This window comes from Athene noctua, chromosome 8 (assembly GCF_965140245.1).
Source record: "Athene noctua chromosome 8, bAthNoc1.hap1.1, whole genome shotgun sequence".
Taxonomy (NCBI): domain Eukaryota; kingdom Metazoa; phylum Chordata; class Aves; order Strigiformes; family Strigidae; genus Athene; species Athene noctua.
The window spans coordinates 24699888-24716483 of NC_134044.1; the positions used below are offsets into that span (position 1 = coordinate 24699888).

At 40.8% G+C, this 16596-nt stretch overlaps 1 protein-coding gene across 2 annotated transcripts; it reads left to right on the top strand.

Moving 5' to 3' along the window:
- Positions 1 to 480: 480 nt before the first annotated feature.
- On the top strand, positions 481 to 13891 carry LRRC31 (leucine rich repeat containing 31). 2 transcript variants are annotated; one of them, XM_074911601.1, is made up of 10 exons: positions 481 to 526; positions 2083 to 2340; positions 3575 to 3727; positions 4117 to 4284; positions 6757 to 6924; positions 7785 to 7952; positions 8719 to 8886; positions 10011 to 10178; positions 11327 to 11494; positions 12672 to 13891. In XM_074911601.1, the coding sequence occupies exons 1-10, from the start codon at positions 514 to 516 to the stop codon at positions 12989 to 12991; spliced, it is 1752 nt and encodes a 583-aa protein (XP_074767702.1). In that variant the 5' UTR covers positions 481 to 513; the 3' UTR covers positions 12992 to 13891. The 2 variants fall into 2 exon arrangements, with proteins under 2 accessions (XP_074767702.1, XP_074767703.1); XM_074911602.1 differs by having other exon boundaries at positions 2083 to 2334; positions 3578 to 3727.
- Positions 13892 to 16596: the final 2705 nt, after the last annotated feature.

The following is a 16596-nucleotide window of genomic DNA, read 5'->3' on the forward strand; positions in this document are numbered from 1 at the left end:
CAACATCCTGCTGACAGTAGGGCTTTGCTCAGCCTCCAGCAGCATTTCTGACCAGTATGGACAAAAGGGGTGGGAAAACAAAGAGCTTTTCTTCAGGTAACCTGATCTAGAAGGTGACTCAGCCTCTTCTAACAACAGCTGTGTCAGGGCCATGCAGTGGTTAGTGTGCAGTATCCACGGCTGTGCTGCCACTTCCTCATTTCTGCCTTGTGTGTGATCTAAGCTGGGACATGATCAGAGCATTTAAATGGACTTTCAAACCCTCCCAGAAAAGAGAGGCCAGGGACAGCAGGCTGACATTGGGAGACAGTGCAGAGGCATCAGGAAAGAGCCCCCACACCACTTGCACAGAGCTGCTGCTATCAAACTCATGAAGACAGAAACTGTTGAAAGAAAGATGTGTGGAAAGTCCTGTTAGGGAAAGAAGTGAGGTTTTGTTTGTGTGGCATGGCTCACTTCTCCTGCAAGCCCTGAAAGTACTGTAAAACGTGAAAGAGATTCTCAAGTGTACCAATGGAAAAGACAGGTATGTTTCTTTGTTTAAAACAATACTGCTCTACAGCTTGAAGCAGAGCCAGGGTAATCAGCATTGTTTTACAGCTCAGTAAATGTGCAGGTACTTCTATGACCATTGTTTTGTATAATTTTTGTACTTGTAAGAAATACAGCTATTGAAGGCTATTAAGAGTAAGACTTTAAACAATGCGTCAACTTTTTGCAGTTGTAAGTGCTCTGCCCTTGAACACTTTGTTCATGGCAGATAAATTTTCTTACTGCGTTGGAAGTTACATACATGCATATACATCAGTATATATACACACACAAAGTATGTGTATATAAAAACTACATTTGCCTTATTTTGACATTTCCCCCTGGCCTGACTTGCTCTAATAACATGAAAACTATTCGTGCAAATTTCTGATACTTCTTCACGTGATTCTCTTTTTTGGAAAGTTGATGCCAGTGATGTTCTATATAATGGTTATTAAAATGACTGAGTTCATGCATTCAGTGGATGACAGCAAATTGTGGAATGAGTTCTGTGTGCAGGTCTGTACTGGGGAAGGAGAAATCTGTGTGAGCACAGAAATCCCTTCATGAGCTCCAGTGTATTACAGGATCAGGGTCTGAGCACAAGCCATTTACCCTGCAGCCTACAGCACACAGTAGGACTCGATACTCGACACATAAAAACATGTGTGTGCGGGCAAATGCTGGAATTAAAACTAAAGAAAGAGCATTAATGTTTAGAGAAAAACAAAGCAGCCTCAGAATCACTGGATGATGCTATGGCTTGTGTAGTATGAACTGAAATAAGGAAATCATGTGTATAAATTATGAAGTCAAACTTAAATTTACCTGTGAATTAGTCACTGAAGCTGAGGTCACTGTAGTACTGAACTGTTCAGACAAGCTGTCTGGGGGGCTTGTTTCCTTCCAGCAGCAGCACACTCCTGCACTTCATTGTTACAACATCTGGTTGGTTTTTGCACTATCATTTCAGCTTTGCTCTAAGGTTAATGGGGGGTTTCATTTGCATGTTCTACCCTCAGTTTGGGAGGGTGTGACATTGTTCAGGCAAGGATGTCCTTGTACTCCCTGTTGTACACCACCTCCTCTCACCTTCCTAACTGTTTGGACTGGCTTTTGGCATTGGAGAATCACTTAACCTGGCATCCCCTCAGAATGGGGACATCTCAGCCTTGCTTCTTTAATGTGGCCACAAGACTAAGAATTGAACCTGGGGATTAAATGACAGGGAAAGCAGCAGGTTAGCCCTTCAGCGCTCGGTGGCCAGGTGGGGTGGCTCAGGAGGAGTCTGTGTTAACAAGGCAGCAGAGACTGATACTTGTACCATGGAGAACTGGGACCACTGAATCTGCTGTGCTAATACTGAGCATTACCAGTTTCTGTTGAAGGAGGAAAAATGAGTTCAGAGTCTGGTCTTCTAAACAGTGCTTTCCTGATATTAGCATGGAGGGAACGGTAAGAAATTCTCAGTGACTCTGCCATTATGAAAGAAGATAAGCAAGAGTAAATATTACTAAAACTAAATGTCTATGTCTGCTGATCCCCTGAAAGATGACATTCATTGCCGCCGGGATAAGCATGAAGAGGACATCTTGAGGAGTTCCCCGTTTGACTTTGTTATAAAAAAGTTCCAAGGGAAGAGGTCCTCTCCTGGAAAAAGAAAAGAGCAGCCTTCATCCATCAAAAAATTCTTCAGGGGCCTTGACTTTGGGAAATCTGAAAGCAAGGACAGAAGGGAAATTGAAGAAACAAACAACTCTGGAGCTGATGATCAGAGTGAGACACTAGAACTCTCTGTAGAAGGTAATGTTATACAATAATGAAATACATGCACATGTGTTTATATTTTGATTTCACAGAAAATCAGTTGCTTTCCTTGCTAGCCAGAATCCTGTATTTTGCTGCCTACAGTTTATACTTTAGCCAGGATTTGCTTCTGATTGGAATGTTAACAGTTTGATAGATGCTGAGCATGGAGTGAGATCCATGTTGCTGAGGAGGAATAAAGCTTTTGGGTGACCCCTCTCTTGACCTCCAGTGCGAGAGGTCAGTGCTGGAGTCAGCTCATTAATTGCGGAGCTTATTTGTTTTCAAAGCCAAGCTTTGAGCAGTAGCTTGGCCTGTGTTGTATTTAAGATTGGTCTCTGTCCACTGTGCTGCTAAAGCAATCTGAAGACAACAGGAGCAGATGTTTTCTACCACTTGTTACTGGTAAAGGGAAGGGAATGGAAATTCATCATGTATGTTATTTTGTGCACACAGGAATACTTTTTACATCCACACCAGAGAAAATTAGACTATTTTTTAAAAGGAGCTGAAAGGTGAGGCTTAGAACCCCATTCTTTGTCCTAAGAGTTTTGGGTAGCTTTGGGGAAACGGTGAGAGGACAGCTGCTAAGAGTGGGATTGCTATTTTGTGTAGTTTTTGGCTATTTTTCCAGCTATAGGCATTAGGTGAAATTACTGATCTGTTAAAGGTTTTAGCAGTGAATGTAAAAGCAATTTTCCTTGCTGTACAAACAGTATGAAAGAGGAAGGTAAGTGGGAGTTGCTTTGCAAAGCCAAGAAATGCAGGAACTGCCTTACACAGACACTGCAAATGAACATGGGCTGTCATGAAGGAAGCAGCAGGTTCACCACACCGGTGAAGAGGGCCACTCGGTGCTAGCTGATCAAGTACAGACTGTGTTGCTGCAGTGCAAGCACACAGAGGTGGTTATACAACTTGTGCATGCAGAATAGCTGCAGTTCAGAGTTTTGCATGAATTTCATGTCCTTGAACTGGTGCAAACATCCAGAGTCACTGGGATAAGATAGCGTGGAGATGTTGTGCAAGATGAGATTCTTTTATCTGCATCAGGAGCTTTGTAGTGATCTTATCACTCGGGTTATTGGTCCACATTGATCAAAAATAGAGCCCAGTTTACTGTCAGATTTAGTTCATTTCCTAAAATCTTCACCTGGCAGCCACAGTCAGGCTTTGCACATTATGAGTACCTTAATACATTGAGCAGAGGTAACCAGGGCCCTATTTCTTTGTTACTCAGATGGACTTTCACATCTCATTTCTGAAGCGGAGTCACCATCTGGTGAACAGAGATTTACCCAGTTCATGCAGAAACTGGGAAAGAAACCCAACAGCAAGAATCTGGATCTAAATAATTGTGCATTAAGTGCAGCAGATGTAACAGAGCTGGGTAAATACACATTTTATTCAACTCAGCACTTCATACATTTCTTTAATTCTTATTTGCCTATTCAGTTATTCTCTCTCTTCTTTTCCCTTCCTTTTCTTTTATACAGGCTTGGCTTTATTTAACATTTCATCTGGAGGTCCCAAGTCCCTGAGAAATGTTAATTAATAAATTACATAAATTATATAATATATAAATAAATATAAAAATCATACAGGTCAATGAAGCAGATGAATGTCCTTACATTCAAACTACAGATAAGAAAACTGAGCTACAAATTGTCATGGCTTTATAATGCTGCATTGGTTGTAGACAGCATCTCTGTATTAAGATGTATTGAGTGTGCAGACAATATGCCAACAGAATACACTTTTTTTTTTTCTTTTTTACAGCTTCTTTACTGCCATTTCTCCCAGAACTGGAAGAGATCAGCCTGTCCTGGAATGGTTGTGTTGGTGGAACTTTGAATGCTCTCACTGTTCATCTTCATCACGTGAACCTGTTAAAAGTCCTTCGACTTAACAGCTGCAGGCTGACAGCAGAGGATGTCACCTCCTTAGGTACACAATTTAATTTACATTTACTTCCAGACAGCTTGGGTCTAACGTAATCCGTCTCCTCTTCTTGCATCCTACTCCTGCTGCTTCCACAGTGGGTGATGTAAACTCCTGCTGTGAAACAGTAGAAAGAATTTGGGCTTAGGAGTGACCTTATACATTTGGGTAGCTCTGCCAAGTCCATTCCTCAGGGTATGAAGCTTTCACATTCAGAAGGGAACAGAATTCAGTCCTATTTGCAGAAAAGCATGTTTTCAATTTGGATTAGGTGGTTTTTGGCTAGTTTTAATATCTAATGGTAAACAGAAGAACTGAAGCAGAGTCAGTCATGATAGGGTCAGTTTAGGTCTTCATGCTGCAGGACAGATGAGTGCTCATCACAAAAAAAAAAAGGATTTAAAACCAGAAGTGTTGCCTCAGAGCTTTATGACTTGTTTTTGCAAGTCTGGGAGAAGCTTATTCCTCTGCTTTAATTCTTTGCTTGGAGTGCCTGCAACACCGCTTTCTGCAAAGCATGAGATTTAAAGGTTTTAAAGTGGTGTTATGCACTCAGGTTCTGATACTGAGTCGCTTACCTCTGGGCCTGGAGTTTACTCTGGGGTGGGTCTGTGATATGTGTCTAAAAGAAGGGCAAACTCCATCAACCAGGAATTATAAAAATTATTGCTTATTTTGCAAGTTCTAAAAACCACTCTGAGTTATAAAGCTGGGTTTTATGTCATTCATATTCAGGCTTTTTCCAGGAAAGGTTCAGAAATACAACGGCATATATGGTGGTAGCTCAAAAATGATCATGCTGTCTGTTGGGGAAGAAAAATGCATTTCTACAAAAGCTAGTGAAAATAATCAGTCTGTTTCTGATGAGGGTAAAGCTGTGTTTCATTTTCTATCAAATTTTTTCAAATTTATTTCATTCTCTTTCAAACCCTTTTCTCATACTTTTTTTCTCTTGAGTTTTATTGGTTATCTTTCCAATTGATTTATCCTGCCTGTTTTTTCTGTGTTGTTTCCTTCCCCCTTCCGGCTTAGCCTCTGCTGAGACAGACAAAACCGATCATAGGACTTAAATTTCCAGTCAAATTGTGATGCCCCATACACATGGAATAGCAACAGTTGATTTGCATTGACTTTTGCCTATGATTTTGAAAATAGCACATGTGTTTAGGCCAATACTGCCTGTTTTACTATGTCCACATCTATCTGTGGAAATGTGGTTGCTTGTAGACTTGCTGCATTCCGTTTAGAAATCAAGTGCCTCAAATATAATCATAATACCAACCTCTCCTACGTGATTGCTCAGAGCTGTGACTGTGAGAGGTGGTAGGAAACCATTCCTGGAGTTACAGTCCTTTATTTATCTTCTGGGTGGAAAATTTATCTGGAATGCTAGTCCCCATGTCAAACAGAAACAGGCTGTGCTGCAGAGACGAAACCATTTCTCAGCTCTAGAGCATTTCTCAGTATTCAAGACTGAAGCAATAATTTAAAATAAATGCAAAAATAAAAAGTAAGACATGTCCTTCTCTCTCAAACTTACTCACTTACAACAACAGAAATAATTATTTTTCTATTATAAATCTTTTGTGAAGAATTAATTATGAAAACACAGACATGAAAGGGTTTTATTATTAAAATACAATTTTCAATTATTAGGTTGATGACAAGACTTTAGATCAAAAATTTATGTATGACACTTTGAAATTGCATTTGCATATGGTCTGATTAATTGATCTTTCTTGGGAATGAATTTATGCAAATATACATCTGACTCCCTACTCTCCAAAGGAAGTTAGGAGGCTGGATTTTGCAGTGGGATGTTAGTATTACAAAGAACTTTGTCAGATTCACATTGGCAGGTACATCAAGGCTAATTTTTCTGAATGTAATCAAAATCAGTGTTGTCTGCCTTGAAATCATGGGAAAGTTAGTTTGGGTCAAAACAGTGCTCATTTTGATTCCTTGTGAAGTGACTCAGAAGTTCCTCTCAGAAATGACACTTTTATATTTCAGAAATAGTTGTGAGAGGACTTAATTCCTCCTCTCCAAAATGACCTGTGGACACAGTACTGAGGACTTTGGAAGTCTGCAAAATCAAACAGAGCAGAACTACACAGGACATCAAATTCAGACTTGTCACTTGTGTTGATTTCCCTATACATTAGACTTTCTGGGTCCTCACATGGGTCTACAGTGATGGCCAAACAGTCTGATGAGGATTTGGGAACCTGAATAAATTTCAGGTCTGTGTGTACTGTGACTTGTGATCTGTATTGCTCCTCAGACAAGGTGAGAATTTATACAACATTGCTGCAGTAGCAACAATTCATGGCATACACCAATTTTCCTGGCAAGCCATTCAGGATATAATAATTTGAGAATTAAGTGGATAACCTTCTTTAATATATTCCAAACCTGTATTTTTGTCTTGCACTGAAATTGATACCCAGAATCAATCATCTTAGACTTCTGTTACAGGAGAGGCATTTGAAGTTGTTTCTCAACTGGAAGAACTGGATTTATCATGGAACAGTAACATAGGTGGAAAACTATCACTCCTGACAAAAAAACTACAGAAAGGATGCAAGTTAAAACTTCTGAAAATTACAGACTGTAACCTGACGGCAAAGGATGGAGAATCCCTTGGTATGTGTATCCATCCAGCTGGACTGAGACTGTCTTCACAATATGTAACTTGTTTGACTCAGATGATGGCTGTATTGAGCTCAATGCTAGCAGAAAGTTAATTTAATTCAGGCTCTGCATTATAACAGTATTTACCACACAGTGTTGGGATTTAATGCACTTTCTTCCAAAGAAGAAAGCTGTTCTCTCTAATCATGTGAGGTAAATTTGCTCTCTCTAATCACATGAGGTAGGGTTGAGAAGAATAGCTCGATCTAAACTGCTACAGTCTGTCTGCCTCAGTGGTTCAGGCTGCTGGATCCCTTGAGACCCTGAGCAACTCATGTGCCAGAATTTCCACCACCGATTGCTTAAAATTAAGCAGCTGAATATGTAGTTAGTCATGGGATGGGAATTTAGGCTGAGCTGGCAACCACTGATCACCCCTCCCCTCTTTCACCATACCTTAATCCTGTGTGGTCTTTTGATCTGATTGTGTTTTTAAAGATATTTTCTCCCTAAAGTGAAGCCCCTGTGCTCTCATCTCCACTGCAGGAGATGGCCCATATGCAACATACAGTCCTATATCTTCTAATTACTTTTTTTTCCCCCCCTCTTTATTTCCTTGTATTTCCAAGTGTCCTTGTATTTTTTCACCTTTATTTTCATACAGATATTTCACAGATTTTTCTTGATTCCTATCCAGTCTTTGTTTTGCTGTATTTTTTAGGTAGAACAGGAATTTAGTAAGTCTAAACCACACATATAGGCAAACCCAGCTTACCTCTTCCTGTTTGTCATGGTGCTACATTTTTCTGGGATTCATCTGTATATATTCCAGACAACTACCAATTCTGGTTTTCTTTTCTTTTTTTCCCCAGCTGAAATTCTAAATGTGATCCCAAATCTCGAAGTATTAGATCTCTCTATCAACAAACACATCGGCTGCAGCATGAAGGTTATTGCTCAGGATCTGAAAAATGTGCCAGGCTTGAAAGAGTTAAACTTGCACATGTGTGGATTAAAGCAAGACAGCCTCCAGGGCTTAGGTTAGACTTTATGTTCAGAAAGACTTTCATTCTGAATAAATTGTACATCTGAAAACCATTTAAGAAAGGCAGTGAGGTGGGATTTTGCTGATGGCTTGGCAGTATTAATGGGCAATCGTTATTTGCTGTTTGAAGATTGATAAAAGACTTTAGAGGCTTTCAGCAGGAGTAGCATTTATCTTCCCTGAGCTCGAGCCTGTGAAAGTCAGTGGGGAGAGTCACCCTCCACACCATTTATCTGAGACACATCTTAGGGTAGATTAGTGGCTCTCTGGACATGCTTCCTCTTTCCCCAGACAGAAGATAGGCAAGGGCACAGGCAGGCTGGCTAACTTTTAACAAGCTAATCCTACTCTGAGGGAAATCCAAATTCACCATTATCACTTAATGAGTGTCCAGTGAAGCCAAATGAAATGGGCTCGTGATTTGTGTCTCTCCCTAACAGAGCTCTTATCCATAAGACAAAACAACTGGCACTAATTAGCACATCCAGTAGTAATTTCAGCAAAAGGTTGAGGATTGAATGGATCTGGGGGAGGAGCTGGCCTCACCTTCACCTGCTCTTTCAGAGAAGAATGGAGTTGCATAGATGGGGAAGCTTTATGGTATTACTGTATGTCTGCTGTAATTATACGCTGAAGCTTAGTCTCGGAGCTTTGCCTGCAATACCTTGTGCAAACTTTGATGTTAAAGTAAATAAATGCTAAAGCCATGACCTGTGCTGTTGTAGCAGCCGGTGACCAACATGTTTCCTTTTCCATTTCAGATGCTGCTTTACAGCACCTTGAAGAGCTCAGAAAACTAGACATATCATGTAACAAAGAGATTGGTGGTGGCTTTAAAGATTCGACAGCTCATTTGGCCAGCTTGAAAAATCTTGAAGTCCTTGATCTCCACCAGTGCTGTGTAACAGAAGAGGACATGACCGTTTTATGTAAGGACATGTTGAGGAAATCCATTAAGAATCCTAGGTTTTGACTCCGGCAAATACCTCAAAGGCGTAAGATTGTGCCTAACCTAGTCTAGCAGATCTCAGTACTTTTTTCATTAGGCAGTTTAGGAAGTGCAGTGTAGAGGATAGCTTTCTTGATCAATATGGAATGATTTTTTTTTTCTCTGAATTAAAGGAGATCTCAGTGTCTGATCCCATGTGGAACTAAGGACTTGAATCTGCCATGATTCAGACCCATGATGGGAGTGTAGGAACCACCACCAAGCACGGCTTTCTTTTGATAATCAGTAATTTTGGAAATATCCAGGGACAGTTCCCCCACTGGTATAAATTGTCATGGATCCAAAGCACATCTGTGCGTGTAAATGTAACTGCCTAAAACTCTCTCAGTGAACTGTACGTGGAGTAGAGTGATGTTAGATCATCTTGCACTGCTGCTCTATGCTTTATAGAAAAGCTGAAGACTACAGTCTCTGGGTTGAATTGATCCAACTCATAAATGCTATTAGGAAGGAAAAGACATTTCCCATTGAATCAGTGAGACGGGTTTTTTTCTGTGTACATTATTGTAACTTTTTGACATTGTTTTTTACTCTAGAATAACAATAGCAACAAAAAAATCTCATTGCTCAAGGCCTATATTGCCTACCTTCTAGTTTCCACGATAAAGAGAACTTGAAAAGCTGCTGCTGAAGCATTGGGAAATACTATTAGGAATAGCAGCCATGATTTATTTTTAATTTATTGATTAATAGAGATTAATAACATTAATATAAGGGAGTTTCAGTTAGCAGTGAAGACATTTGGAAATAACCCCCATCTCATTTAATGTTAAAATGCCTACTTCACCTAGAAAATTTCAACAGTAAGCTGTGTTCTGACAGCCTTCCACACAGCATGTAATACCTAATTTCTTAAACATTCCTACTGAAAATGACAAGGCTATTTATGGACTAAAACATTACTCACCATAAATCTGAGTGTCAGAACTTGGCCTTGACTTTTGGATTGATTTTATAAAGAAAAGAAATGATGTCAGGCAAATATACAACTACATATTTGTTCTGTATTGGTGACTGTCTAATAAATATTTCATGTTTTCATAGCCCAGGTGATACCTTTACTCTCCAGTCTTCAAGAGCTGAATTTATCCTCGAATAAAAATGTAGGAATCTCATCTGATCCTCTTCTGGGCAGGCTCAGGTTTTTACCGAAGTTGAAATCCGTGGCCATCAGCAATTGTGGTTTAGTTCAAGAGTCGTTTTCATCACTAGGTAGGAATGTTTTTTTTAAAGTGTGTCTATTTTCTGTGTATCCCCGTGGGACAAAGGACTTCATTCTCTTTTGGCTGATCTCCAAGGATCATGGTTATATTATACCACAGGTCCTGAGTGAAAAAGCCTGTGATGAAACCAGTGCTTCATGGGAGTTGGTTGCAAGGGAAGACTGTTGTATGTCTTCCCCATTATACCTGACTGGATGAAATCCTTTTAGACCTTTGAGAGTGAGCTTTTGTATGCTCCCTAATTTTGGAAGAGAAAGGAAAACATGATTTCGTATTATGTTGTAACGGTAGTGTGGTTGTAACACTGCATTTGCAGTTTAGTGGGGTAAAGTTTTAACTGAAAGTTTTTCACCTCATTGCAGGTGAAAGTTTCAGTAGAAACTTTCTGGGCTAGAGTTAAGCATGGGGCAACAGAGGAACTGAGACAATGACTGCAGGAGGGGAAAGAGACTGCACAGCCGTGGGGGAAAGTGCAGTCTAATGCAGGATATGTAAATTCAGCATCTTTTGCCTACTTACTGCAAATGTCAGTGGATTAGTGGCTACACTGTCCCTTCAATAGGCGTTCCATACAGCACGTAAAGTCTAAGTACAGAGGGATCTGTTAGTTACTGTGTATTGTGCATTTATATTTTGTACCATTTACTAGTGACATTGAAGCCTGTAGTAAAACTTGACTGATTTTAGCAAGCTAAACTGATCTGAGGTCCCTGCAGGAAGAGTACTATATTTATATCATTACAATTATGTAAGCATGTCATCATGAAAATTGGTGTTGTCAAAAAATACAGAGCATTTCACCTTGCATGGTGAGTTCACAGCAAAAAATGGCTGTCTTTAAATTGATATAAAATGGTTTAAAAACAAGCTGTTAAATTAAATTGATTTCAGTGGGACAAGGTTAAGCCAATAATGTAAACAGAAAGACAAGAAACCACTCCACATAGTCCTTAGAGATTCTGTAGGCAGGCCCTCCTTATAGTCTCTTGTCTGACTTTTATTAAGATAAAAGAAGCCATTCTGAGCACAAGTAGGCAGCTTGTTAGGAGCCTATTTACAGGTGAACTGCTGGTGAGGTATCTGTTGAGGCCATGTTTTCTATTAGTAAGCAGAAGTTGCTGGTCTTAATCTTTTCAGCTGAGGCTGCCCTTCACCTTCCTGAACTGGAGATATTAGACCTTTCTTGGAATAAGTGCGTTGGTGGGAACCTAAAGCTGCTTTTGGGAGTGCTAAAGCTTGCAACGGAGATTCAAGTGTTAAGACTGAGCAGCTGTAACTTGGTGGCCGAAGATTTGGCACTTCTGAGTACGTATAACATGGTATTTCCTAGCAGTCAAGGAGCCAGGGCATTTAGACCACAATTCGGGATGGATTTGTTCCATGGGCTGAGCATGTTTTTGCATAAATCAAATGAAAAGATGGAAAATACAGCAGTTTTCTTCCCAGAAAGGGTTTTCATTTTGCTGAAAACGTTGTGTCCTGTACATACACAGTGCAGACGCTGAAAAGGATAAAATGCAAAAAATCTCTTGGCAGCTTTATTAATACAAAAAGACAGCACTTAGCAAATGTAGGTTTTGGGTCCTTTTTAATATTACGTATTTAAAGCTGCCTCTGAGGAGTTTTATTTTGCTGGTTTTGGGTTCAGTAATTTATAGAAAACGTTCATGCCGACAGCCAGTAATACAGGCACTACCAGCTCTCAGTCCATTAGGTGTGTTTCTGGAGTCAAACTATTATGGGAGAATTAAAACAGAAATATTTTTGCCCACCTTTTAGCAGCTGCTGAGAAATACTGGAAAATGAGAACCTGCTGAAGGAATAAATTCTAGGATCCTTTAAAAAACCTGTTTATTTTATAATCATCCTTGTGATTCTGTGGACCTGACACATGGGGTTTGAGTGTCTGAGAACTGGCAATAGCTGTGTGACAGCTATTAAGGCCCTGTAATCTGAAGGCAGGTGAGATGAAGCCTGAATACTTTTGACTTTACAAACCTCACCCTTGATGGGTGTCTCCTTTGCCAATCATACATTACGGATCCCAGTTCCCTTTAGGGTATATTAAGCCCATTACCCTCCCACAGTGAGAGGTGGCTGTTGTAATCATGCAACCTCATCTAGTTTTGCTTTCCTCTTTCTAAATCTCCCTGTAAAGCCTGTCTGCCCCTTTTAATTGGCACTTGATTTAACTTCCTTCCAACCGACTCAAAGGTTTTCAGGTTGCTATACAATTTTAACCTGTTACTTCTGTTCATTTGGAATCGACTGTGTTTTAAATGTTGTACACTCCTTCAGCTGTGATAAAACACTTTCTGAGTTCAACAGCAAGTGATTTTATATTGCAGAGGAGTTGAATCTTGCTGTTTGACTGCTGAAAAGCCTTAAATAATATGGTATTAAAATACTACTCTTCTTACTTATAAGCTTTTAAAGCAATTGCCAGGATGTATTATTTGTGATTGTGTGTCATTTCTTGCAGCATTACTGACGCAGGATGGCCATCTCACCAGATTACAGAAACTGGATTTGAGTTATAATAACAACATCTCTGACGAAGGGTGGGTCGTTTTCTGTCAAGGCTTAGCAATATTCAAAGAACTCTCAGAGCTGGATGTCAGCCTTCGCCCATCATCCTGCCGTGACTGTGGGAAGTGGTTCAGTGAGTTGTTAGCAGCCCTGACAAAGCTGCCTGCCTTGGCAGAGCTGGGGATGCAAAGATGGATCCTTTCAGAATCGCAGCGGAAACGATTGGAAAGCTTTAATCAAGACAACAAAAGAAACATTCGTTTTGACTGTTGATGGAGGTTGAAGGTTTCTGGAAGGCCTTTCACAAGCAGCAATGAACCAAGTATTATGTGTCTCTGACTTAGAAGCCTGCCCAGTTTTTAGTAATCTTGTCTCTTGAAATAGTTCCACAATTCTAGAAAACTGTTACTTAACCTTCTGCGTGCATAGATCATTCCATTTAATAACATATTCTTTCAGATTCTCTGGGCCATGCTTACACTACTGTGTACACTTAACCCTCGTGTTGTGAATACTGCAATGACTACTGTCAAAAGAGCCCGGATGATTTCAGATGGACACTCTGCAGGTTTGCTGATGGAGGGAAGGGGCTGGATGTGTTGATTCGTGGGGAAAAATAAAAGACTCTACAACTCGAATAGAGTTATAAAGCAGGTATGTTTACTCCGGCCGGGGTGCAAGGGGATTTCTCCACAAAGCTTGCACACCCACCGCACATTTTACCAAAAACTCAGAGAGTATGGATATCCATATTCATTGCATTACGTAACATGAACATACATATGCATGACTAAGGCTGGGTTAGTTCGAAAGGCTGGTGTCAGCAGTTTGTCATCTTTGCACCTGTGCATTGCCTCCTGGTGGTCATCTTCAGGGGTCTTGGGAGGAAGGCTTGTAGTCTTTCTCACCTTGTTTTTTCCCTGGAGCATGCGCAGATTCTCTTGGCCAATTTCTTGAATAACAAGAGTGTTTTTCAGATGGTTTACTTTTTATCTTATCTAAGAGAACCAATAGAACTTCTACCATTCATATATGGCTATCTTTACTCATTAGCAAAATTCCAACTAGTTAGAGCCACCTGTTACTCAAGGACAAAAGTGTAATATTTTGCTGAACATTGTAATCCTTGGTAGATTTTCAGTGAACTGCTTTGTTTTGATGAACACAGTAGTCCCTGGTAAAATTCCACAGAACAGTCGGGGCAAGCAGGATTCTCAGCAATATTTAAAAATGACTATAACTTGCTGTAATTAAGTTGCTAAGCAGTTTTCTATAAGTAAATAAATCTCAAAACAAGTCATCATTTCTCTGTATCAGTGTGCTGGATGCCAGTGGGCAGGCAGTGTGAATTGTGGCCTTGTGTATATAAGGAAAGTGCCTCTAATGTGAATATACTTGAAAACTCTATGTTTTAAATTTTAGTTTCTTCTCCCCCAAAGCTTTTGCCTCTTTATGAATGCATTAAACCTATGTAATTGCGAGTTTTAGAAAGCATCCCAACAACTCAGGAGTATATTTTAATCCAGTAAGGAGAATATTGAAGGAGCTGTTCTGCCTCTGCTCTGGCCCTTGGTGCCAATCTCGTAGTGTAGATGAGTCCTGTGTGCAGCGTCAGCATAAAATCAAGGTAAGAAACGGTTGATTGGTGTCTTTGCATGTCTCGGCGGCAAGGTAAGTGAAATCAGAGAAATGCCCTGCTACCTAGCAAGGGGTTTTGGTACAGAGCAATCCATGAGCGTTCTGGATAAGGCTGTGCAAAGACCTCAGGATACTTCAGAGATGTCCTTGCTTATCCTGAGCTGTTTCAGCCTTAGCCAGACTATGCTTTCTGTACAGACCCTTTCATGACATGTGGCAAAAAAAGCAAACTTTCAGATCTACAAGTCCAGTCTAGAGCATATGAAAGCCAGTGGGAGTCCCTGCAGTGCCTTCATGCTTCCTGCATTCATGATTAATCCATTAACCTTCACACCTTGTGACAAAGAGAGTGTTCTTATCCTTACCCTAAAGATGACGGAAATAAGCAAAGTCTATTATTCAAAGTCACAGGGCAGCTTCTAGCTAAGAGCACAGCACCCTGCTCTGTGCCCAAGACTTGTTAGAAAAAGCCCCAACTTAGGATGTGTAAGTGGCCCCTCCTTTTTTTATTTGATAATTCTTATTTGGCATTTTGTTGTGTTTGCTTACACAGAGCCAAATTCTGGCATAGTCACTCATGTCATGGAGCATCTTAACCCACATGTGAGCTCAGAAACTGCAGTGGGATTATTTACTGGTAAGGTATTTTAGGAAGTAAAGATATTAGATCTGACCACTGAGGAGTCTTAGAGAAATCCTGAGGCAGCTTGAGGGATAAAGTACTGCTCAATTAGCTCTGAGTATGTCTGCATGCTGCAGCAATCTCCTGGAGGAGAGGCACAACAGGATCATTCAGTGGCACTTTCCTAACTTGCTAGAACCCCTCTCAGCAAGTTCTCCCATGCAGATGCACATCAATATTCACCTTTCAGTCTGGGTGACCCTTCCAACATCAACTTCTGGCTGGTCAGGGTTGTAACCAGCAGCTGAACATGCTGTGCTGATACCTCTTGATCGTTTAATCCATGATGTCATGTGAGGGTCTCCACAGACTTCCTGATTCCAGTTTTTGTTCCAGTTGAAAAACACACTTCGTTCCCCCAGCTCTGAGAAATGTGAGGTGGAGTGTCTTGGTCAGAGGTAGCGGAGAATTACTGCAGTGTGGGATCAGTTACTTTCTAGAGATCCTCAACCTTTGGAGTGAAGCGACGAGCCCCTGTTTCATACAGGGCTAATGAGAGACTTTCAAGCAATGACTTAAGCCAGGAGAGTTATTCTAATGTGGAAGTACCATCATCTCTGTTTGACAGCCTTCCTGTGACTTCTTAATCGCTTGCCTTCCTGTGACTTACCTCCTCAAATCTGCCTTTGGTTCAAGTGGGAAGTTTATCCTTTATGTGTTCTGTGAGAATCTCTCTGAATCACTCCTTTCCCACTTGAACCTCTATAATTCACAGAAGCAGCTGGCCCACATTCAATGTCCACGATCTGTTGTAATCTTACTGACTGAACCGGACTTTGGTGTTGGGGTTTTGTGCTTTGTCATAGTTGGGTTCCTCATTCATAGCTCCAGAGCAGAGTGTGGACTCACTGCTAGCAACCTCTTCACTTGCTGTTCATGATCCCCTTCTCGGTCCTTTGCCCTCCCATGATTCTCTGATACCTACCATGTTAAAATGCTTTTATTAAATCACTTCTATTAAATGTCCTGTCTATCTGCCAGTCTTCCTTGAAATCTCTCTCCTCCAGTGATTTTCTCCTTGGTAGTCTCTGAATCATCCTACTTTCTGTTCTTCTTTGCCTTCACTTAGAGTGAAAAAATTTCATGAGACACCTCCAAACAATCAGAACAGCATCAGTTACCTCATAAAACAAAATCAGAACCGAGCCATCCCACTTTTCTGCGCACCCAGCTCTCTCCTGCCAACAAGCTTATTAATGAGATTTCAATATGGATTGATTCAAGAGCCAAACAGAAATAAGACCCATAGCCTGGATGCAGAGGTAGCTGCAGCATTTGGAGAGCACTACCTGGAGGTGAAGCTCTAGGAAGAGCTGGCTCTCAGTGACCCTGCCTTCGCCACCTCCTTCGGGGTGCCACCACTTGCTCTGAGGCAACTCAGCAGGGGAAGAGAGCAGGACTGCAGTTCCCACCACCCAGTTAAACTAAATAAAGGGTTCTGCTCCCACCCACACCTGCATTTTGAATCTGCACACTTGCCGGTCCCCGTCCAGCTCTGTACTTTGTGTGCTGCAAATAAACCTCTGGAGGAGTTTAAGGAGTAACTGAGCAATCCAAA

Excerpts from the sequence above, each read along its gene's own strand:
- LRRC31 (XM_074911601.1), top strand. Across the intron at positions 4,285-6,756 it reads AGAGGATGTCACCTCCTTAG|GAGAGGCATTTGAAGTTGTT; the intron begins GTACACAATTTA and ends CTTCTGTTACAG. Across the intron at positions 6,925-7,784 it reads AAAGGATGGAGAATCCCTTG|CTGAAATTCTAAATGTGATC; the intron begins GTATGTGTATCC and ends TTTTTTCCCCAG.